This window comes from Pongo abelii, chromosome 20, assembly GCF_028885655.2.
Source record: "Pongo abelii isolate AG06213 chromosome 20, NHGRI_mPonAbe1-v2.0_pri, whole genome shotgun sequence".
NCBI classification, from domain to species: domain Eukaryota; kingdom Metazoa; phylum Chordata; class Mammalia; order Primates; family Hominidae; genus Pongo; species Pongo abelii.
The window spans coordinates 58,650,169-58,674,794 of NC_072005.2; the positions used below are offsets into that span (position 1 = coordinate 58,650,169).

The window sequence follows — 24,626 nt, forward strand, 5'->3', positions numbered from 1 at the left end:
CTGCAGGCTTAAGTCATCCTCCCACCTCAGCTTCCCCAGTAGCTGGCACTGCAGGCATGTGCCACCATGGCCTGTTAAATTTTAGTGTTTTGTAGAGATGGGGTTTCACCATGTTACCCAGCCTGGTCTCAAACTCCTGAGCTTGGGTGATCTGCCTGCCTCGGCCTCCCAAAGTGCTGGGATTACAGGCATGAGCCACCATGCCTGGCTGATGAAATATATATTTTTGTAGGTTGAACTTATACTTTGCTACCTTTACATTTTTCTTGTTCTAGAGATTTTTGTAGATTTTTTTGGAATTTTCTACATAAAATCATTTCATCAGTTTCCTATTGCTATACACAGTGATTGGCTTAAAACAAGAAAAATTTATTCTTTTATAATTCTGCAAGTCACATATCTAATATGGGTCCATAGTTCTGTGATTCTTCATGAATCTCCAGGGGAGAATTTGTTTCCTTACCCTTTGTATGTTCCAGAGGCCACTTACATCCTTTGACTCATGGTCCACTTCCTCCATCTTTAAAGGTGAGAAAAAAATCTCTTTATCCCTCTATTTTCAACACATCACCACTGTCTCTGTCCCTTTGCGTCCACCTGCACCCTTCTGATATTGAACCTTGTGATTCTATCACTTTGACCATATAATTCAGGATAATGTCTATCTAAAGATCCTTAACTAGACCACATTTGCAAACTCCCTTTTGACATATCCAGTAACACAGGTTATAGGGATGAAGCTACCTTCCTTTGGGAAAGGTATTAGCCTGCACAACCAGCATATTTTCTGTTGGTACACTTATTTTTTTTCTCCTGTCCTCAGGCCACCCCCCTTCCCCAGCCTCCCAAAGCCCTGTGATTACAGGCCTCAGACACCACACCCAGCCTGTCACTTTTATTTCCTTTTCCTTTATTTCATTGGCTGGAACCTTTCATATTGTGTGGAATAGTAGTGATAAGAGGGGACATCCTTGCCCTCATCCCAACCTCTAGGGGAAACTTTATGCTTTCACCAGTATGTATGATGATTCTGTAAGGGTTGGTAGGTGATCTTGAGTTGAGGAAGTTTCCCATGATACTGTTTTCCATACTGACTGCAGTATTTCAGATTCCCACAAAACGTACGAACATAGTTTCTCCATATCCTTGCTTGTGAAGCAGGTTCACTGCACACTGGTTGCCAATGTGTCTGAGTTGAGTGAGAGATAATCTCACGCACACACAGTAAGTTACACGAAGTGAATTTGTTACATATAGATCGGCAGACGCCTGGGATTCGTGCGTTCTGCTCCCCAAGGCTCAGGAAAACCACCCAGTGCAGATGCAGTCTCTCTGTATGTGTTCAACTTGCATCACAGCTGTGAGAGGCTGGAAGACGGCCCATCCTGGGTTTCATGCTCCAGGGATGCATGGCACATTGGCCTAAAGCAACAAAGGGGATCCTGTTCTGGGGGTCTGGAACACATCCTGTCCTTTTCTTACCGGTCCCTTCCTCTCAGGATGTTGCTTTTCCAGCACATTCTATATTCATTCTTGGGAACTACAAGTGAGAAGTCAGATGCAACTGGGCCAATTCAACCCCACTTGAATGCTGTCCTACAGTCTCTCCGCCAATCCAGGTATCCCTTTTATTTTCATATTTTTTGAGACGGTGTCTCGCTCTGTCTCCCAGGCTGGAGTGCAGGGGCACAATCTTGGCTTACTGCACTTCCACCTCCCGGATTCAAGCAATTCTTGTCTCAGCCTCTCGAGTAGCTGGGACTGCAGGCGTGTGCCACCATGCTTGGCTTTTTTTTTTTTTTTTTTTTGTATTTTTAGTAGAGACTTGGTTTCACCATGTTGGTCAGGCTGGACTCTAACTCCTGACCTCAGGTGATCTGCCCGCCTCGGCCTCCCAAAGTGTTGGGATTACAGGCGTGAGCCACCATGCCTGGCCCAGATATCCCCTTTAATAAAGCTAGTCCATTTATGGGTGCAGTGACCTCCCTGGATCTGGAGGTAGAGGCTGGTCTCAGGAGATTGAAGTAATACCTTGACTGGAAGAATCTCAGGGCAACATCACTGAGGTACAGCCAGTTGCATTTCACTAGGCTCAAGAGGACTGCTGCCTCAAGCAGGATAACCAAGCCTGCCTGGAGCAGTGCCATAGTCCAGGATCCCAGTGACGTAGGTGAGAAGTTGGTACTCAGATCAAAGAAAAGTTCTTCAGGTGACCCCACTGTCTGCAGCTAGTAGGCCTGCTTGTGGGTCTTATGTATTTGTGTTTCAAAAATAACATGAGGTCCTGATGTGGGGTCCTTATCTCCCATGCAAGGTGACTCATGCCTATAATCCCAGCACTTTGGGAGGAGCAGATGGGAAGACTGCTTGAGGCTAAAAGCTGGAGACCGGCCTGGGCAACAAAGCCAGACTACATCTCTATTAAAAACAAACCAAGAAACAATAGAAAATTAGCACAGTGGAGAGGCACAGGCCTTTACTCACAGCTACTCGGGAGGCTGAGACGGGAGGTGCCCAGGACCCCAGGAAGTCAAGGTTGCAGTGAGCTGTGATTGCGCCACTGTATTTCAGCCTGGGTGGCAGAGACCCTGTCTTCAAATTTTAAAAAGTATTAAAAAACTAAGTTGGACCGGGCGTGGTGGCTACTCTGGAGGCTGGGGCAAGAGAATCACTTGAACCCCGGAGGCGGAGGTACGGTGCGTGCCACTGTACTCCCGCCTGGGCGACAGAAGGAGACTCTGTCTCAAAACAACAACAACAACAACAACAACAAAACTAAGTCATTTATGACTATTCTTCAGTTATTGGCTTTTTTTTTTTTTAAGAAACATTTGGTAACTTATCTTCACACTGGCCTTAGTCCTCCATGCCCAACATGATGTTCCTAGGAAAGTCTCTGGAATTGAGCACAGGGTTGACCTTCACCCTCTGAGTGAATGGGGAAGATAAATGAAAATATTTCTCTTTATGGGGCACTGGCATGAAATAGAACATTCCACCCTGGCAGGGTTTTGCATTTCACATTTGAGCTTGCAACCCCTTCACAGACAATTCCAAAGTGTGTTAATTCAATTCCTAAAGCTTCCCTTCCCTTCCTCCCTTCCCTTCCCTCCTTACTTTTCTTTCTTGTCCATTTATTTTTGTTTTTTTTCTTTCTTTCTTAGTTTTCTTTCTCTTTTTCAACTTCTCTTTCTTTTCTCTTTCTCTTTACTCTCTCTGTTCTCTCTCTCTCTGCTTCCAGGGTAGGTGGGACTTGAAATTCATTTTAGTAGAAGGAATTTTCGTGGATATAATCAACAACCGATTTTGCTCTGCGCAGGCAAGATCCGTTTTCAGACCGCTCAGCGGATCTTGCCTCCCAAACCCTGAAAACAAGCGCGGCGCGTCAGGCGAACTGAAGCGCAGGCCCCGCCCAGGCCTTGTCCCGGCCAGCCCTGGTCCCAGCCCGTCCGGCTTCTAAGATGCGCGCGCAATTTCGTGCAAACCCGGAAGCGGACCGCGGTGGGTGAACGCCTAGAGCGCAGTTTCCGGTAGACCCGGAAGCCGATCGCAGGGAGAAACTGTTTTCGCAGCAGTGCGTGAGTTTCCCTTTGTCTATATTAAGTCTAGGCTGGCCAGTTCTTCTGCGCTTCTGTACCCGGGATCTGAGGGGTATGCAGACCTTGAAATCCCGGCACCGCTCCCTCCACCTGGAGTAAATTCAGACGTCCTTTAAGAGTCTGGGAGTCGCTTTCTGCGTGTTAAAATCGCTTGGAGTCTGGTCCTGTGCCCGGTCTTTTTGTCATATACCCACGTAGACACCTCCTATCGTGGGGTTTTCCTGCTTCAAATCCTTTAGTAACCCCTACACACGCCCCGCACCACGTAAAATCCTCACTCTCCGTTCCCCCAGCCTCGCCCTTCTTTGTCCCTGGAGCTCAGCGCCCCAATGGGGTACGAGAGGCCTCGTCCTCTGCCCGGACCTGGTTTGTGCAGACTCCACCCCTCTCCTGACCCACTCCTGCCTTTTTCCTCCTTAATCTGGACCGTCTGTTTCCCAGGCCTCCCTTTCCCAGCCACTGGTTCTCCTGACCCCGAGTGTGGGGAGTGACTTTAGTCTCCTGACATTGAGTGTTCTCTGGGGCCACCTTCCAGCCCACCAAAAATGAGCTCTTCTGGAAGTGGGCATCTTATTCCAATGCCCTCCCTGTGAATGTGTGGAGAAAAAGAGATGGGAACGAGTCAGAGGAAATAGAGAAATTTTGAAAGAGAAATGAAGAATGAGAGACCCATTAACAGATGGCAAAGTAGAAGGTGAGTGAGGGGTGTGCAGAGACACAGTGAAAGAAGGTGCCGAGAAAATAGCAGGGGGGGAAAAGTAACTAAAAATATAGAAAAACCTGGGTCTGTAGAAAGACGAAGTTCAACAAGATAGGGAAAGCTTCTCAGACAGAGAGTGGGGGAGAGGAGGAGGGATTTGGAGCCAGGTCAGACAGAGCAGCGTCGTGCTGGGACAGCCAGAGGGGGCAGCTTGGTCACAAGGAGAACAGAGGGAGAACCACAGCAGGGGGAGGCCTGTGATCTAAGGGTGCCAGAGAGTGGGGACGGGTGTGTAACATCGAAGATGGAATTTAACAGGGAGAGCCCAAGAGGAGCCGAGATGTGGGACGAAAGAGGCAGAAATATATGGAGATTAGGGACAACGAGGAGGTGAAACAAGTTGTAAAAATGGATCAGAACAGGTGGGAGAGAAGGAATAGAGGGAAGAATGGGACAAAGAGAAGAGGAGAGGGACTCAAAATGAACAGAATCCTTGGGGAAAATAAAGAGAAAAAAAGAGCTAGGGAAAAAAGATGAGAATGAGAGATATGTACAGAATGAGGGAGGGAAACAGTAGTGAGGAAAGAGGGGGACCCCGGTTACAGATGAGTGGTGAGTTGATTGGAAATTATGATTGAATTGTGACATATTAATTTTTCTATAATATAAAATTTGTTTAAAACACATGAGGCTAGGGGCAGTGGCTCACACGTGTAATCCCACTACTTTGGGAGGCTGAGGTGGGCAGATCACCTGAGGTCAGGAGTTGAGACCAGCCTGGCCAACATGTGAAACCCCATCTCTAGTAAAAATACAAAAATTAGCTGGGCCTGATGGCCTGCGCCTGTAATCCCAGCTACTCGGGAGGCTGAGGCAGGAGAATCACTTAATCCTGGGAGGCACAGGTTGCAGTGAGCCGAGATTGCGTCACTGCACTCCAGGTTAGGTGACAGAGCAAGACTCCATCTCAAAAAAAAAAAAAACAAAAAAAAAACACACACATGAAGATGTGAATTGGAACACTATTTATAAGGCATGTGCATTTTATAATTCCTGGCATCAGAGGTTAGCTTCCACTTGTAATCTGTATTCTGCCAGAGGGCAGTGATTTGGCTCATTCAGGTGTGGTTCACTCTCTTCTTGGGATGGACTAGGGTGTGAGCAAGTGTATAAGATAGGAAAATCTAAGGTTTTTTTGTGCTCGCAGTGAACACAGTAAAGAGCACTCAACACAGAATGCCTCATCTCTGGTCACCAAAATAATATGGGAATTACTTGTCACCAACAAGCAATTCTTTGTCAGACAGCACCTGGGTGTTCTGTAATTTTACTCAGTTTAACTGGTCAGTGTAGCAACAACCACACACACATTTTGATCACTAGAGGTGAGGTATTCTCTTTTGGGTGTGAGAGTAGTAAAAACAGTGTGGTTTTTTCCTGTCTCAAACAGTAAGGGGAAGAATTTTCCAACAGGACCACCCACCTGTCTCTAGGACTGTGTTCTTACTCAGTAGTGACTGGGAATTGTCTGTCCCTGCTTCTGGCTGCTGCTGACGCTGAGACTGTGTGCCACAGGTCAGCCCCATTCACACTCTCCTGATGCCATAGCATCCCTCCTCCACACTGTCATCAGTTTTTACTTCAAGGGAATTATTTTGGTCAGTGTACCCAGATGGAGGTGTTGCCCATTAAAATACACACACACACACACACACACACACACACACAAATGCCTTTATTTTTTCCACTATTTCATCCTCAGAAGAAAAAACAAAGTATTAGCTACATTTTTACTTGTAGTAAGTATGCCTTTTCTGTGCTCCATGTAAGAGCACAATATACCAAAATCTTGTTTAGGCTCTTTGTCACTCCTTCATTTCTTGCTTGACCCCATCCAATCAGGTTTTGACACCAACCATTCCGTTGCTCCTTTTTTTATCTGAGTCACCAGTGACTTCTCTGTTTCTTAATGTAGTTAGTTAGTTATTCATTCATTCATTTAATTTTTAGAGACAAGGTCTTGCTCTGTCACCCAAGCTGGCATGCAGTGGCACAGTCATAGTTCACCATAACCTCAAACCCCTGGGCTCCAGCAATCCTCCCGTCTCAGCCTCCGGAGTAGATAGGACTATGGGCCTGTCCCTCTGCCTGGCTGAATAAAAAAAATTTTTTTTTTTTAGAGACAAAGTCTCACTACATTGCCCAGGCTGGTCTTGAACTCTTCACTTCTAGCCATCCTCCTACAAAGAAGTCCCAGCATGCTGGGATTAGAGGCATGAGCCCCTGTACCCTACTTAAATCCAACTTTGGATTTTCTGTCCTCATCCATCTTTTTCTCTCAGCAGCATGTTTCACAGCTGATCACTCTTATTTTTTTCTCAGCTTTGAAGACATTGCTCATGTTTTTGAAAATCTGTTTAAAATTTTTCTCATTACTTCCATATCTTATCAGTTTCCTCTGCTGGTGTCTCCCAAAGTGTCTTCTCTGAATATGGAAATGTCACCCAATTTAGTCCTTAAACCTGTTCTGTCTGCCGACACCCTCTGCTCTTCCTTTTGATCTCATCTATGGTTTTAAACACCACCACCATGTCTCCATTTTCCCTCTCCACCCACCCCTCTCCTCTGAATTCCACAATCCTGTGTCCAGTCATGTTCTCGACATCTCTGCTGGGACATCCACAGGCATCTCCACCTCCACGTGTCCAAAATAGGCTTCCTGAACTCCCCCAAACATGTTCTCCCTACAGACCTGCATAGCTCAGATGACAGACGCCTTGTACTTTCTGGGGATTAACTAAACCTGTCAGAATGTGCTTAAAACATATGAGATACTATTTGTGTTTTAATTTCTAAGGTAAAAATAAATGACATGTTTACTTAAAATGAGTGAGGAAATAGACTGTTTCAAAATTTCTTTTGATGTGTGGGAGAAAATATTTGAAGAGCTCAGCCCTGCCTGATCTGCTTCCCCAGGACCTCTCTCACCTCATCTCCTGCCTCTGTTCTTCCCGCTCCCTCTACTGCAACTACACAGCCCCCTTTCCTTTTCTGAGAGCGTTTTGTATTTTTAAAATAAATGCTTGATCAAAGTATGATTTTAGGAATCACACAGTTTATTACCACATGAATAATTGCTTTTTTTTTAGATTCACAAATTTTAAGAAAGGGAGAATAAAGTGAAAAAATCTCAGAAGGAATCCACTCAACAGACGAGGTACCTTAACCACATAATGGGTAATTTCCAAAATTATTAACATCTGTTTGCTCTGTTAGGCTAAATCAGACCTATGTAGAAAGTCAAAGTTTGAGGATTACCTCAGGGTGAGGTCTTCCCTTTGTGTGTGGCTATGGCACAGGAAGGAGGTATGTTGATTCTAAGCCCTAAGCAGCATATTTTTGACATTCAGGATTCACTTCCAAAGAGACATATTATGCAAGGAAGCAACTCGGAAGAGGAAAGAAAAGGAGTCAGGAATGGCCCTTACTCAGGTAAGATAATATTCTCAGTGGATTGTTCTGTCTCCATTTCTTCCTGAAATGCCAGGCATTGGAGTTGCTAATCTTTGACTCTGAAGCATCCTGCCTGACACATTTGCTTGCACTTACCCATGGCTTCTTGCAGTCCCTTCATTTCCGCTTGAGATTTCAGTTCACCGTGACCCAGTGACGTGAAATTGAGAAGAGGCTGCACAGGGCCATGGTCCTGGGAAGGGCTCTCAGCAGACATGGATGGAGACGGGGTGTGGGTCCTGTGGTGGCAGTGCTGCTGGGCAGCAGGGATTGTTCAGGTATCACATCTGGATGCACTGTCAGTGTTCTGTGGACTAGAATTAGAGAAGCTGCACATCAAAGTTCCTTTCTTTCTTTTTTCTTTTTTTTTTTGAGACAGAATCTCACACTGTTGCCCAGGCTGGAGTGCAGTGGCATGATCTCTGCTCATTGCAACCTCCACCTCCAGATTTAAAGGATTTTTCCACCTCAGCTTCTCATGTAGCTGAGATTACAGGTTTGCACCACCACTCTAATCTAATTTTTGTGTTTCTAGTAGAGGTGGGGTTTCGCCATGTTGGCCAGGTTGATCTTGAATGCCAGCCTCAAGTGATCTGGCCACCTCGGCCTCCCAAAGTGCTGGGGTTATGGGCGTGAGCCCCCACCCCCAGCCATATCCAGTGATTTCTTAAGGTATAGGGTGCTGAGGTATTTTCTTTGCCCTTAATATGTTAAATTAATATATTAATCAATTTCCTGTAACATATCACCTTTTTATTAATGGAATAAATTAGTAAACTTAATTAAATTTTGTTAATATCTAAATAACAATATTTTAATGGACAAAGCTTTATTTATAGGCCAGAAGCAGTGATGTGTGCCTATAATTCTAACTTCTTGGGGGGCTGAGGTGGGAGGATCCATTCAGCCCAGGAGTTTGAGGCTATTCTGGACACCTAGTGAGAGCCTGTCTAAAATTTTTAAAATAATATATTTTTGAATATGGATATTTAGTAGAGACTGGAGTTCAGGTTTCTGTGGTTTTACATGGTCTCCCATTTTTAAGCACTTACCATATGTTTATAAAATAAGTTGATACAATTTATACATTTTTATTGTTGCAAACATGCTGAAATACACATTAGGAAAAATAGTACTTACAGGTAGGCACAGTGGTGCATGCCTTTAGTTTCCCACTTGGGAGGTTGAGAGGAAGGATCCTTTGACGCTAGGAGTTCAAGGTTATGGTGCAGTATGAATAGCCACTGCCATCCAATTTGGACAATGTATTGAGACCCTGTGTCTAAAAATTGCGAACCAAACTAATGATGAAAAATATGTAAAAAATAGGTCACTGGGACTGGGTGCAGTGGCTTACCCCTGTAATCCCAGCACTTTGGGAGGCCAAGGCAGGCAGATCAGAGGGTCAGGAGTTTGAAACCAGCATGACCAACATAGTGAAACCCCATCTCTACTAAAAGTAGAAAAATTAGCCAGGCGTGGTGGCATGCACCTGTAGTCCCAGCTACTTGGGCGTCTGAGGTAGGTGAATCGCTTCAACCTGAGAGGAGGAGATTGTGGTGAGCCGAGATTGTGCTACTGCACTCCAGCCTGGGCAACAGAGCGAGACTCCATCTCAAAAAAAAAAAAAAGTCAGTGAGAGACAACTTCTCTTATTTCAACTGATGTGTATAAGTGTGTGTGTGTACTAGTGTATATGAGTGTGTAAGTGTGTATGTGTGTGGATGAGTGCACAACAGTGGTTTTTATGAATGGCATGTCATCTATATAAATTTTATATTTTTTAGTCAGTTGAAATTACATCTTAAATATTTACCAGGTTCAAAGTTTCTATACTATCATGCTAATGAGCTGAGAACTATAAGAATAATAATGTATTATGGGGATATATAATATATTATATATATGCAGATATAATGACCTTTTAGGCAGTTTCATGTTTTTAATCCTTGAACTTGTTTTAAGTTTACTGAATTAGGTAATTGTCAATTTTCTTTTGATGCTGATCTGTTACTTAACTGTTTGATCCTTTAGGTTTGATTCTAATGTCCAGACACCTGGGATCCAGTGCTTACCCTGCCATTTTTAGTCCTGACACCTGGGGCTAGTTTCCTAGAATATATGTGAAAGAGTTGTTTCTTCAGTAAGATAGGAACAGATTATTCTTTCTTCTTTTGTTTGTTTGTTTAGGTGAAGTCTAGCTCTCTCACCCATTCTGGAGTGCAGTGGCGAGATCTTGGCTCGCTGCAACCTCCGCCGCCCGGGTTCATGCGATTCTCCTGCCTCAGCCTCCCAAGTAGCTGGGATTACAGGCGCGTGCCACCACACCCAGCTAATTTCTGTATTTTTACTAGTGATGGGGTTTCACCATGTTGGCCAGGATGCTCTCAATCTCTTGACCTTGTGATCGCCTGCCTTGTGATCCTCCAGTTAGTTCATGTAAAGCATTTAGAATAGTGCCTATCACATGGGAAGTGTTCCATTCAGCTATTGCTATTGTTATCATCACAGTTTTCAGATTTTGACCATTTTTTATTTTATTTGTTTTTTTGAGTCAGAGTGTCACTCTTGTCCGTTGCCCAGGCTGGAGTGCAGTGGCATGATCTCAGCTCACTGCAGACTCCACCTCCCGGGTTCAAGAGATTCTCCTGTCTCAGCTTCCTGAGTAGCTGGGATTACAGGCGCTTACCACCACACCTGGCTAATTTTTTTCTATTTTTAGTAGAGACAGGGTTTTTCCATGTTGGCCAGGCTGGTCTCGAACTCCTGACCTCAGGTGATCCACCTGCCTCAGCCTCCCAAATTGCTGGGATTACAGGCATGAGCCACCACACCTGGCCAAGATTTTGACCATTCTTAAAAACTACAGTAGGTTGGGGCTGGGCACGGTCGCTCACGCCTGTAATCCCAGCACTTTGGGAGGCCAAGGCAGGTGGATCAGGAGATAAAGAGATCGAGACCATCCTGGCCAACATGGTGAAACCCCATCTCTACTAAAAATACAAAAAATTAGCCGGTCGTGGTGGCAGGCACCTGTAATCCCAGCTAGTTGGGAGGCTGAGGCATGAGAATTGCTTGAACCTGGGAGGCGGAGGTTGCAGTGAGCCAATATCACACCTTTGCACTCCAGCCTGGGCAAAAAGAGCGAAACGCCGTCTCAAAAGGAAAAAAAACAAAACCCACAAGTACAGGAGGTTGGGTGTGGCAGCTCACACCTGTAATCCCAGGACTTTGGGAGGCCAAGGTGGGAGGATGGCTTGAGCTCAGGAGCTCAAGACCAGCCTGAGCAACATGGTGAGACACCATATTTACAAAAAAATACAAAAATTAGCCAGGCATGGTGTCATGAGCCTGTAGCCCCAGCTACTCCAGAGGCTGAGGTTGGAGGATGACTTGAGTTTGGGAGGCAGAGGTTGCAGTGAGTCAAGATTGTGCCACTGCACTCCAGTCTGGGTGACAGAGTGAAACCCTGTCTCAAAAAAAAGAAAAAAACACTGTAGACATTGTCATCTCTGAAGACACCACTTGAATTGAATCTCAGGTAGATACTGGATATCACTTGATGTGTAAAAATACCTAACACTTCTATAGAGAGAGATAACCCTGGATTAATTTTTTTTGTATTGTCCAAAAATGAGACATCTACACTGATTTAAAGAATGTCTTCTTATGGAGAAATATAATAAAACAACAATTACAGAGACATAACTGGCTCAAGAATACCTTAATATGGATTTTTCACAGTGCTCACATCAGTGGAGTTAATCCTTAATGACTGTCTTCCCATTCTGTGTGATGATTAGTACTGTCTGCGTACCCTGTTGCTGAAATGTGGATTTTCTTTTAAGGACCCTTGAAATTCAGGGATGTGGCCATAGAGTTCTCTCAGGAAGAGTGGAAATGCCTGGACCCTGCGCAGAGGACTTTATACAGGGACGTGATGTTGGAGAATTATAGGAACCTGGTCTCCCTGGGTAAGGATAATGTCCCTTCAGAAGCCAGGATCTGCCCTGGTGGATCTCTGAATTGTGTCTTATGTGCCTCTGAGGAGCTCCTGCATTGCTTGACTGAGATTGAAACCTTGTTGACTCAGAATTGAAAAACTTTATTACACTTTCTGGACTTGAAATGTCCCCTTTCTTCAGGTGTTCTCCTCCCTTCACAATTCATGATTGGTGGCACCAGGGCTGAAGTATGCATGAAACCTTATGACAAACTTTAAAAATATCCAGTTCCCTGTTTTCTACCCCTGTGCTTTTGATTCTATAGTTCTTGGAAGGGGGCTCTATGTCTGCATGTTACAATGTTCCCTAAGCATTCAGAAAGAGGCAGTCAGTAGATGAATTTGTGAAATACTATTTATGATTTAACTGTAATATCCTCTTTCCTCCGTAAATACAGGACTTGGACTTGGGAGATGCCACAGCACACATTTATTCTTTCTTTTATAAATAGGAATCTGTCTTCCTGACCTGAGTGTTAACTCCATGTTAGAGCAAAACAAAGATCCCTGGACTCTGCAGAGTGAAGAGAAAATAGCAAACAATCCAGATGGCAGGGAGTGCATCAAAGGGGTGAACACAGGTGAGAGCTCGGATGGGCAGAGCGGAGGCCCCATAATTTTTGTTTTTTGAGACAGGGTCTCACTCTGCCATCCAGGCTAGAGTGCGATGGAAATCATAACTCACTGCAGCCTTGAATTCCTGTCTTTAAGGGATCTCCCTGGCTCGCTCTTCCAAAGTGTTGGGATTACAGCCGTGAGCCACTGTACCCTGCAAAGCCACACTATTACATAGTGTTTGGGAAACTCTCTGCAAATGGGAGAATTCTGTGGGAAAACAAAAGTTGAAATCTTGTGAGTTCTGAACAGACATTTTTCTTTATTTTCCTATTTATTTTTTGGAGATGGGATCTCTCTTGGGTCACCCAGGCCAGAATGCAGTGGCACGATTATGGCTTGCTGCATCCTCGACTTCCTGGGCTCCAGTGATTCTCCCACCTCAGCCTCCTGAATAGCTGGGACTGCAGGTGTACACCACCATGCCTGGCTAATTTTTTGTATTTTTTGTGGAGATGGGGTTTCCCCATATTACACAGGCTAGTGTTGAACTCCTGGGCTCAAGTAGTCTGCCTGCCTCAGCTTCCCAAAGTGTTGGGATTATAGGCATGAGCCACAGTAACCAGTAAGGTGTGTTGTTTAATTGGCACATATTTGTGGATCTTTAAGTTTTTATTCTTTTGGCTGGGCATGGTGGCTCATCCCTGTAATCCCAGCACTTTGGGAGGCTGAGGCAGGCAGATCACTTGAGGCCAGGAGTTAGAGACCAACCTGGCCAACATGATGAAACCCTGCCTCTACTAAAAATACAAAAATCAACTGGGTGTAGTGGCAGGTGCCTGTAATCCCAGCGACTCAGGAGGCTGAGGCAGGAGAATCGCTTGAACCTAGGAGGTGGAGGTTGCAGTGAGCCGAGATTGCGCCACTGTGCCCTAGCTTGGGTGACAGAGTGAGACCCTGTCTCAAAAAAAAAATAAAAGTGCTTTTTTTTTCCTTTGTTAATTTCAACGTTACATGCCTCTGCCTCTGGAGTAGCTGGGACTACAGACATGCACCACCACGCCCGGCTAATTTTTGTACTTTTAGTAGAGATGGGATTTTTCCATGTTGGGCAGGTTGGTCTCGAACTCCTGGCCTCATGTGATTAGCCCTCCCTTAGCCTTCCAAAGTGCTTGGGATTACAGGTGTGAGCCACTTCACCTGGCCCAAAACATTTTATTTTAAATGTTAACAGCTTATCTTTGATTAGATACACAAAGCTCTGCTTAACAACTCTGCTCTCACTTTCTGTTATTACTGGCAGAAATTAATCCTATATATTTTATGTTCCCATTAACATATGTTTATAATGCTTTTTAAATGAGAGTGTCTTTTTTTTTTTTCTGAGATGGAGTCTCCTTCTATCTCCCAGGCTGATCTCGGCTCACTACAGCCTCTGCCTCTCTGGTCCAAGTGATTCTCCTGCCTCAGCCTCCTGAGTAGCTGGGATTACAGGCGCCCATCCCCACCCCTGGCTAATTTTTGTATTTTTAGTAGAAACAGGTTTTTGCCATATTTGCCAGGCTGCTCTCCAACTCCTGACCTCAAGTGATCCACCTGCCTCGGCCTCCCAAAGTGCTGGGATTACAGGCGTGGCACTGTACCTGGCCTGATCGTGTCTTTTAAATTGTAGGAAAGAAAAGTCAAGTTACAAATGAAAAGTGCAATAATATATGTTTCTGTATTTGATCATTTGTTGACCTTTTATGATGAGCTTTTTATTTTTATTTTTGGGGGATGGAGTTTTGCTCTGTTGCCCAGGCTGGAGTGCAATGGCAGGATCTTGGCTTACTGCAACCTCTGCCTCCTGGGTTCAAGCGATTCTCCTGCCTCAGCCTCCCGAGTAGCTGGGATTGCAGACACCACGCCCAGCTAGTTTTTGTATTTTTAGGAGAAGTGGGTTTCACCATGTTGGCTAGGCTGGTCTCGAACTCTTGACCTCAAGTGATCCACCCACCTCAGCCTCCCAAATTGTTGGGATTACAGGCATGAGCCACTGCGCCCTGTCTATGATGACCTTTATATTTTCATATGGGTTAAAGATACCGTCTAGAGTGCTTTCATTTCATCTTGAATGCTCGTTTTAGCATTTCTTCTTGGACAGGTCTAGAATACTAATTAACTTCCTCAGCTCTTCTTTAGGAAAGTCTAAAATTCACCTTTATTTTTGCAGGTGAGTTTTGCTAAGTGTAGTTTTCTTCATTGCTGTTTTGCCTATTTTTCTTTAAGCAGTTTCAATATATCACCTCACTGCTTTCTAGCCTGAAGATGTCTGCTGGAAAATACATATAATCTTACAGAGTTTAGTATTGTCTGACGAGTCTCTTTTTTGTTGCTACTGTCAAGATTTTGTCTTTGTCTTTTTTTGACTCTTGATAATTTCTTTATAGTATGTCTCTGTGTGAATGTATTTGGGTTAATTTTAGTTAGAATGGTCAAGTCTCTTTTTTTTTTTTTGAGATGGAGTTTCACTCTTGTTGCCCAGGCTGGAGTGCAGTGGCACGATATTGGCTCACTGCAGCCTCTGCCTCCCGGGTTTAAGCGATTCTCCTGCATCAGCCTCCCAGGTAGCTGGGATTACAGGCACCCACCATGATACTCCTTTTCATGCATCGTTTTCCTGATTTCATTTAGTTGTCTATCTCATTTATGTTTTAGCTGGTTAAGCATCTTAAGACAGTTGCTTTCAAAATTTGTCAAGTAATCAGAGGGCTGCCTTTTTCTAGGTTGGGTTTGTGGAGATTTGTTTGTTTTTTTGTTTGTTTGTTTATTTCAATGTCCTTATGTAGGCCTTGTAATTTTTGTTTTAGGTTTGCTAAAACAACCACTTCTTCCAGTTTTTTTTTTTTTTTTTTTTTTTTTTTTTTTTTTTTTGAGATGGAGTCTTTCTCTGTTACCCAGGGGCTGGAGTGCAGTGGCATGATCTTGGCTCACTTCAACCTCCACCTCCCAGATTCAAGCAGTTCTCTTGTCTTAGCCTCCTGAGTAGCTGGGACTAGGCACACACCATCACACCCGGCTAATTTTTGTATTTTTAGTAGGGACGGGGTTTCACCGTGTTGGTCAGGCTGGTCTCCAACTCCTGACCTCAGGTGATCCGCTTACCTTGGCCTCCCAAAATGCTGGGATTATAGGCATGAGCCACCATGCCCAGCCAGTTCTCTAACTATTGACCTCAAGTTATCCATCCCCCCCTTGGTTTCCCAAAGTGCTGGGATTACAGGCATGAGCCACTGCACTGGCTGTTGCAGTTCTTTTATGTAAGAACTGTACAGGGTGAGAGCTTTACAAATCAACCTATTGTAAAGGGTGTGGGTGCCACCTGCATGGACCTTGGGGGACTGAACAAAGGGAGCGAACGTGGGAATAAAAGACAAAGACAATAGAGTATATTTGGAAGAAGGGGTCAGGAGGCTCCTTGCTTCTAGTGAACAAGGGCCCTGAGCTTTAGAGCCCTTCACATTTTATTGGGTAAAGGATAGAGGGAGGAGGTGGGGGGTGGTTGTCGGTCAGCGGCTTGATTTACAGCAGGCTTGCAAGACTGCATTCTTTGAACAATAGGCTCTAGATGTCCCAGTAGATAATCTCAATGAGCACAGCGCCAGGGAATGATTGCCTTCAGCAAACCTTCTGGTGGCAGGCGCAGTCATGAGTTTGCCCACATCCTGCATTCATGATAAATAGTTGGCTGTTTGGTCATATAGCCTCCAGTGGAATGCTGAGTTTGTCAAGTCTCTCGGGCCACGGGCTCCCTACATCTCCCCTTTGTGTTTATGTATTACTGTTACAGATTTGTCTAAGCATTGGCCTACCTAAAAGTTCTGTTGGAGATAGGGGGTAGAGAGAATAAACAAAAACAAAGGTTTTTGTGGCTGTAGCCGGGAGGCATGTCTCTGCTGAAGCATTTGCTATACAAGCCATAATTCCTCTTCAGCCTCTTAGTGGCCATGGGGAATTTAAGGAAGAGTCTCCTTGCAGGGTTTGGTAAAGATGTGTAAGTTGATAGGTGGCAATACCTAGCATCGGGGATAGCCAATTAATATCTCCTAGTATTTGTTGAAAATCATTTAAAGTCTATAATGTGTCTTTACTGAGAACTGCTTTCTGAGACCGTACACTCCTCTCCATAACAATATTTCCTACGTAATGGTATGGGGAAGTTATTTGCACTTTCTCTGGAGCAATTTTGGGATTCCATTTAACATGATCTTGCTTTACATCTCTGAATAATGGATGTAAAATTTGATCTGTAGGAGTGGCCAAGAGAATATCATCCGTAAAATGAATGATATACGCAGTGGGAAACATATTTTGAGGCTCCTTTAATGCTCTTCCTACAAAATGGTGACATAATGTAGAACTGTTAAGCATGCCTTCAAGTAAAACTTTCCATCGATAGCAAGAAACAGGTTCTCTATGATTAATAGAAGGCACAGAGAAGGCAAATTGAGACTTATCCTTCTCGTGTAATGGTATAGTAAAGAAACAATCCTTAAAATCTATTACTACAAGAGGCCAGTCTCTTGGAATGGCTGTCGGGGAAGGTAAACCCTGCTATAATGCACCTATTGGTTTAATTTGTGCATTAATAGCTCTGAAATCGTGCAGCAGTCACCATCTTCCAGACTTTTTTGGAATAACAAATACCGGTGAATTCCAGAGGCTGACTTCTCTATATGTCCTGCATTCAATTGTTCTTTTACCACAGATGACATTGATCTAGCTTCTCCTGTGTTAGGGGCCATTGATCCACCCACACAGGTTTGTCACTGAGCCATTCTAATGGTAAGGCATTGGGCGGAGGAGAAATATCAATGACCCCCATCAGAAATCCTGACGTCCTAGCCCTTTACTGTTTTTCCAGTTATTGATAATGGATTAGGGTTTCCTTGTAGGAATTTTCCTAAACCTTTTCTACTGTCATATCCCATGTCCTTCACATTTTAAATCCTGGGTTACCAGAGTTTTCATTTGTAAGTCTCATATCCCATGCTGTAAGTCTCAACCCCATAAATTGATGGCTGTATTTGCAACATAAGACTGGAAAGTACATGACTGACCATCCGGACCAAGACAAGGTAAAATCTCAGTACTCTGTTGAACACTTTTAGCTGCTCCTACTCCCACTAGGGATGTGGAGGTTAGTCTGAGAGTCGATGCTGGGGGCCAGTCTTTACTGGATATTACTGACACATCAGTTCCTGTGTCCATTTGCCCATAAAATTTCTTTCCTTTAATTAGTACTACACAGGTAGGTCTATTAGGTGCTATGGGTTGGGAAAGATAGGTTTCCCATGTAGTTGTGCTCCCAAACCCTTTATTTCCTCATTTCTCCTTTTGTGAAGATGAGTGTAATTTGCAGGGAATAAGCAATAGCTGAGCAGTATATTCTCCTGGTTCAAAAACCCAAAGATCTTGTGACATTAAAACTACTTGAATTTCTCCTTCATAATCGGAGTCAGTCACTCCTGGGACTACAGTGATGCCTTGCAAGTTAAGGCAGCCTTTGCCTAAAATTAGTCCCATGTATCCTCTTGGTAAAGGTCCCCAAATGCCAGTGGGAATTTTGATAGGTTTGCCTCCACCAACTACTGTTATTTCTCTGACTGGGAGATCTAATCCTGCACTTCCTGGTGTTCCTGGGGTGAGGGAATCAATGTTTCTCTTGGGACCCATCCCTGAAATGGGCTTGTGGTCTGAACTGAGAATCCCCTCATTGTTTGAGGGGCCTGGGTCCAGGCCACCTTCTCGTTTCCCAGCAGGAGGGGTGCCATTCTGATGAAGTCTTGAGTGGCACTGATGAGCCCAGTGATTTCCTTTGTTACAGCGAGGACAGAGTGCTGGCATTTTTCTGCTGGGGGTGGGGGCACTGCATTGTGAGGTCCTTTCTGTCCTGAGATCTGGTGGCATTCCTTTTTAAAATGTCTGGTTTTTCCACAAGTACATTTTCCCACTTTAGGGTTTGACCCTTGGCTCGTTTTAAATTTGTCAACTACTAAATTAGCCATACTTCAGCTAACATGGAAGAAAATGCAGTTCCTACATCCTAACAAGCTCTGAGAAAATTTCCCAAGTCTTTTGTACACCTTACAGGTGCCAGTGCACATTTACAATCCATGTTTGTGTTCTCAAAAACTAAAGTTAAGGTTAGCATTTCTGTGGCAGTGGCATGAGGAATCTGACGCTTCACTGCCTCTTTTAATCTTGCAAGAAATTGTGCATAGGGCTTCTACAACCCTTGCATGATATGCAAAAAGGATTGTACTGGGACTCCCTCTTCTGGAATTGTGGCCCAGGCGCAATTAGCAGCCTGTGAATGCTGCTGATAAGCAGCAGGTGGGAGTGCCATTTGATGTTCCAGGTCTGAGTAAGGGTCATTACCCAGTCATATCCTCTGTAGCGTCTCTTTGGCAAGGCATGATTCTGTCTAGCCTGGTCTGCACACAGTTCTTGCCAATTTAAATTCCATGTCAGATATGCACTAGCAGACAAGTTTGTGCCAAAAGTTTTACATCAAAGAGTAGAAGGCACGTAGCACCGAATACAGATTTTAGCAATCCTAAAGTGAACGGGCTCTGCACTCCATTGTTAACTACACTCATTTTTAATTCCTTCAACAACTAAACTCTAGTGGGGTATTTTCATGAATAGACTGGTGTGGATTGTTTGGATCAGGCCTTATGGAAATAGGACAAGCAGAAGGTCCTAAGGGCTCTCCAGCTATGGCAGCAGAGGGTAACATTCTTCATACTGGGGTCTCTATTTCTGCTACTGAAAGAGGTGGTACAGATGTTGCTGCAACTGGAGGGGGCAGTAAAAAACAATTTTTATCCTCCCTCTCCTGTTTTTTGTTTTCAATGGGATTTGTGGGTGGGACAATGGATTCTTTCAGCCTGCTGCCCAGCAGAATAATGGAATAATGAGATAATGGCAGAACAGTACGAACTAGACTCCACGTGAAAACAGAAGAATCAAATTTAAGACCTTTTTGATGAGCCCTTTTTTTTTTTTTTTTTTGAGACGGAGTTTCGCTCTTGTTGCCCAGGCTGGAGTGCAATGGCTCGACCTCAGCTCACCGCAACCTCCGCCTTCTGGGTTCAAACGATTCTCCTGTCTCAGCCTCCCAAGTAGCTGGGGTTACAGGCATGCACCACCATGCCCAGCTAATTTTTTAGTAGGGACGGGGTTTCTCCATTTTGGTCAGGTTGGTCTTGAACTCTTGACCTTGTGATCCGCCTGCCTCGCCCTCCCAAAGAGCTGGGATTGCAAGCGTGAGCCACCGCACCTGACCTGATGAGTCTTTTTTAATCCTTTTCCTGCTGTGTCCCAATTTTCCACATCAAGAGTGCCTGCCTGTGGAAACCATGGGCTATGCATAATAATCTCCTGCAGAAGCTTAATGTCTGTGAATTAACCTGAGTTCCGGACTGTCTCAATAGAACTTTAAACAACTGCACATAGTGTTTGTCTTCAACAGACAAATTCTGCCCCATGTTACCCGGATTCAGAAAACTTCCTGTTCCCAGTACTTCAGAGCACTGATCTTATATGGCTTCCAGTACCTCTTTAGGGCACTGACCTTGTATCTGCTGCTGGGCGACTCATCCAGGGTTCCCCATTCACCTTGTGAATTTCAGTTCCTCTACTCCAGCAGAACCTTCTTTGTTCACGTCCTCAAAGTCCTGTTTTCGGAGGCCACTTGTCCAACATCCTTGGAGTCCCTGTTTTGGGTCACCAGTTGCCACCTGCACAGACCTTGGGGGACTGAACAAAGGGGGCGAACATTGGAATAAAAGACAAAGGTGTATATTTGGAAGAAGGGGTCAGGGGGCTCCTCCTAGTGAACAAGGGCCCTGAGCTTTAGAGCCCTTTGTATTTTATTGGGTAAAGGAGCTGGTGGCATGGGGGAGGGGGGTGGTTATTGTTCAGCAGCTTGATTTACAGCAGGTTTGCAAGACTGCATTCTTAGAACAATAGACTCTAGATGTCCCAGTAGATAATTTCAATGAGCACGGCACCAGGGAGTGATTACCTTCAGCAAACCTTCTGGTGGCAGGCACAGTCGTGAGTTTGCCCACATCCTACATTCATGATAAATAGTTTGTTGTTTGATCATATAGCCTCCAGTGGAATGATGAGTTGGTCACATCTCTTGGGCCTTCAGCTTCCTACATGTGGGAACACAGTCCTTTTCTGGGGATGTGTTTCTTCTGGCTTGTGGAAGTACCATTATTAATGTCTATACAGCTCTTCTTGGATTTCTGATTTTCCCTAAGAGGCTCATCCCTGCTTCTTCCCAGAAGCTTTCAGTTTCTGTTGTATTTCTCTGCTCATAATCTCTTTCAGATTTACCCATAATTCTCTTGGCTCCTGCAGATTCCCCACTGCTCCAATGCATCACCTCAGTTCCTTGTGTTTTCTGCACTGCCAGCATGATACACACAATACGCTGATACTCCTAGCAATGTCTGAGTCAGGTGAGGCAGAATCTAGACCCTCTGTCAGACACTAAAAAATGCCATTATCATGGGTTGAAGTTCCACTCTTTTCTTTTCTGTTTTAGAGAGGAGCTCTAAATTGGGAAGTAATGCAGGAAACAAGCCTTGTAAAAATCAACTTGGATTCACTTTTCAGTTACATCTGAGTGATCTACAGCTATTTCAAGCTGAAAGGAAAATTTCTGGGTGTAAGCATTTTGAAAAACCCATCAGTGATAATTCCTCTGTTTCACCGCTTGAAAAAATTTCTTCCAGTGTCAAATCCCATCTTTTAAATAAATATAGAAATAATTTTGATCATGCTCCATTACTTCCACAAGAACAGAAAGCACACATTAGGGAAAAAGCTTATAAATGTAATGAGCATGGCCAAGTCTTTAGAGTATCTGCAAGCCATACTAACCAAGTAATCCATAATGCAGATAATCCTTACAAATGCAGTGAATGTGGCAAGGTCTTTAGTTGCAGTTCAAAGGTTGTGATACATCGAAGAATGCATACTGGAGAGAAGCCTTACAAATGTCATGAATGTGGCAAGCTCTTTAGTAGCAATTCAAACCTTTCACAACATCAAAGAATTCATACTGGAGAGAAGCCTTACAAATGTCATGAATGTGACAAGGTCTTTCGAAGCAGTTCAAAGCTTGCACAACATCAAAGAATTCATACTGGAGAGAAGCCTTACAAATGTCATGAATGTGACAAGGTCTTCAATCAAATTGCACACCTTGTACGACATCAAAAAATTCATACTGGAGAGAAACCTTACAGTTGTAATAAATGTGGCAAGGTCTTCAGTCGCCATTCATATCTAGCAGAACATCAAACAGTTCATACTGGTGAGAAACCTTACAAATGTGAAGAATGTGGCAAAGCATTTTCAGAGCGTTCCAGCCTCATAACCCATCAGTTAATTCACACTGGAAGGAAACCTTACAAATGTAAAGAATGTGACAAAGTCTTTGGGCGCAAGTGTTTCCTGACCTCTCATCAGAGAATTCATACTAGAGAGAGACCTTATGGATGCAGTCAGTGTGACAAGATCTTTAGTCAGAAATCAGACCTTATACGACATCGAAAAACTCATACTGATGAGAAGCCTTACAAATGTAATAAATGTGGCACAGCATTTAGAGAGTTTTCAGACCTCACTGCCCATTTTCTAATCCATAGTGGAGAGAAACCTTATGAATGTAAAGAATGTGGCAAAGTCTTCAGGTACAAGTCTTCTCTAACCAGTCATCATAGAATTCATACTGGAGAGAAGCCTTACAAATGTAACAAATGTGGCAAGGTCTTCAGTCGTAGTTCAAACCTTGTATGCCATCAGAAAATTCATACAGGAGAAAAGCCTTACAAATGTAATGAATGTGGCAAGGTCTTTAATCAAGCATCATACCTTACAAGACATCAAATAATTCATACTGGAGAGAGGCCTTACAGATGTAATAAATGTGGCAAAGCATTTCGAGGGTGTTCAGGCCTTACTGCCCATCTTGCAATCCATACTGAAAAGAAATCTCATGAATGTAAAGAATGTGGCAAGATCTTCACTCACAAGTCTTCCCTCACCAATCACCATAGAATTCACATTGGAGAGAAACCTTACAAATGCACCCTGTGCAGTAAGGTCTTCAGTCACAATTCTGACCTTGCACAGCATCAGAGAATTCATTCATGAGAGTCCCTACAAACTGTGTATGGTAAAACCATCATCATGAGTTCTAGCATTAATCAACATCAGTGAGTCCATACTATGTGGAAATCATATAAATGAAATGTATGTGACACAGGCTTTATCAAAGCTTGCCAAATCACTAGACATCACCACATCACTGTGGAGGATGAAAGCACACAGATGAATTGTGTGTACTTGGGCTATTATTCAAGGACCATTACTATAGAACACGATAGGATTTACACAAGAAGTAACTCAGTCTCTGGTTCTCTGATACTAATCTGTGATATTGCATGCTGCAGAATAATGCTAAGTCAAAATATGTTGAATCTCATGACCTGATGTATATCAAAGGCGCAACGGCTTGTAAATGACCAGTTTTATTCAGGCTATAAAGCATTCAATTATTTGGGGCTTATAGAAAAGGCTACTTTACTTTTTATGACTTTGAAATCTCTTCATGTGCCTTCCATACAGGCCATTCACTGTGGTCCCTGGGAAAGAATCAGTAGGATGACAGGGCAGACTTCATTAGCTGAGGATTATTTCTATCTAATTTCCTGATGGAGGACATTGCCTTTTGAGATTAAATATTGTCTGATTTAGAGAGCATGGAGGTGGGCAGAGTAACATAAAACTGATGACTGTCATCATACTGTTGCAGTCAGCACACTTTGTCCTGACGTAAATGCACAGTGCTTCATTGTCCACCAACTGACTGTGAAATAGAGTATGCTGCAATCTTAAGGCATAGGTTATTAGTGGGAAGAGAGTAATAGGTTGCTAGTGTCTGATTATATGGTAGAAATAATGCAAGGTAGCCACCTTCTCCATTGAATAGCAGTAGCTGTTGTTTAGCAAAGACTGATGAGAAACAGACTTTTTTTTGAGATAGAGTCTCACTCTGTTGCCCAGGCTGGAGTGTAGTGGTGTGTTCTTGGCTCACTGCACCCTCCGCCTCCTGGGTTCAAGCAGTCCTTCTGCCTTAGCCTCCTAAGTAGCTGAGACCACAGACGTGCACCACCACACCCAGTTAATTTTTGTATTTTTAGTAGAGACAGTATTTACCATGTTGGCCAGGCAGGTCTCCAACTCCTGACCTCAAGTGATATGTTCGCCTCAGCCTCCCAAAGTGCTGGGATTACAGGCATGAACCACCATGTCCAACCTCATTTTTGAAATGGAATAGAGAACAGTTATATCACAGTTGAGAGTTTAATCAAAATGACCAGATCAGCATATTCTTTTTTTAGATGAGACAGAGTTTCACCCTTGTCACCCAGGCTGTAGTGTGGTGGCACGATCTTGGCTCACTGCAACCTCTGCCTCCTGGGTTCAAGCAATTCTCCTGCCTCAGCCTCCCAAGTAGCTGGGATTACAGGCGCGTATGACCATACCCAGCTAATTTTTGTATTTTTAGTAGAGATGGGGTTTCACCATGTTGGCCACACTGGTCTAGAACTACTGACCTCAGGTGATCCACCTGCCTCAGCCTGAAAGTGCTAGGATTACAGGTGTGAGCCACTGCGCCTTGCCAGATCAGCATATTCTTAAGTAGGATTCACATTTAATTCTTGGCATTATAAGTTGCAACCGTTTGATTTAGAATATATGTAGCGCTCATGTTTGTAGTAATAAAGTCTCATTTTTCCTAAGTATGAATGAATCATGTCTTTTCTACCATCATAATTTCATCCTACCTCAGGAGGATGGATACTCTGTAGCACACAGTAATGCGCCATTGGGATTTTAAGATTGGAGCATCCAGAGCAAGTTTTCTGGTTGTGAAATGAAACATGTCCTTTGGGTACATATCCTTAGGTAAGTGTGAATATGAGTAATCATACTTAGTACTTGAATTATTGTACCTGTACTCTGCCCTAGAATGCTTCTGTGGGTACAGTGAAAATCCCATAACAGTGCAACTCCAGCATCCTATACCCTCAAATGTGTTCATCGCCCTTGGCAAATGTTTAGTGTATCATTATATTTCTATGTGCCTTTTTCTTGTGTGCTACATTAGACCCATGGCACACACTTT

General features: G+C 43.8%; 1 protein-coding gene across 10 annotated transcripts in view; it reads left to right on the forward strand.

The window, feature by feature from the left end:
• ZNF528 (zinc finger protein 528) overlaps window positions 1-24,243 on the forward strand; it is a 25,883-nt gene extending 1,640 nt beyond the window's left edge. The window contains exons 1-7 of one of the 10 annotated variants that reach the window (XM_063720279.1): window positions 3,456-3,578; window positions 4,135-4,293; window positions 7,449-7,516; window positions 7,710-7,791; window positions 11,661-11,786; window positions 12,268-12,396; window positions 20,973-24,243. In XM_063720279.1, the coding sequence (XP_063576349.1) occupies window positions 7,734-7,791; window positions 11,661-11,786; window positions 12,268-12,396; window positions 20,973-22,588 (1,929 nt within the window). In that variant the 5' untranslated portion in view covers window positions 3,456-3,578; window positions 4,135-4,293; window positions 7,449-7,516; window positions 7,710-7,733 and the 3' untranslated portion in view covers window positions 22,589-24,243. Of the gene's footprint in view, window positions 1-3,448; window positions 3,652-4,040; window positions 4,294-7,448; window positions 7,517-7,709; window positions 7,792-11,660; window positions 11,787-12,267; window positions 12,397-20,791; window positions 20,887-20,972 lie in introns of those variants that run through there. The other 9 variants (XM_063720278.1, XM_009233024.4, XM_009233025.4 and 6 more) reach the window with 9 other exon arrangements.
• The last annotated feature ends 383 nt before the right edge of the window (window positions 24,244-24,626 follow it).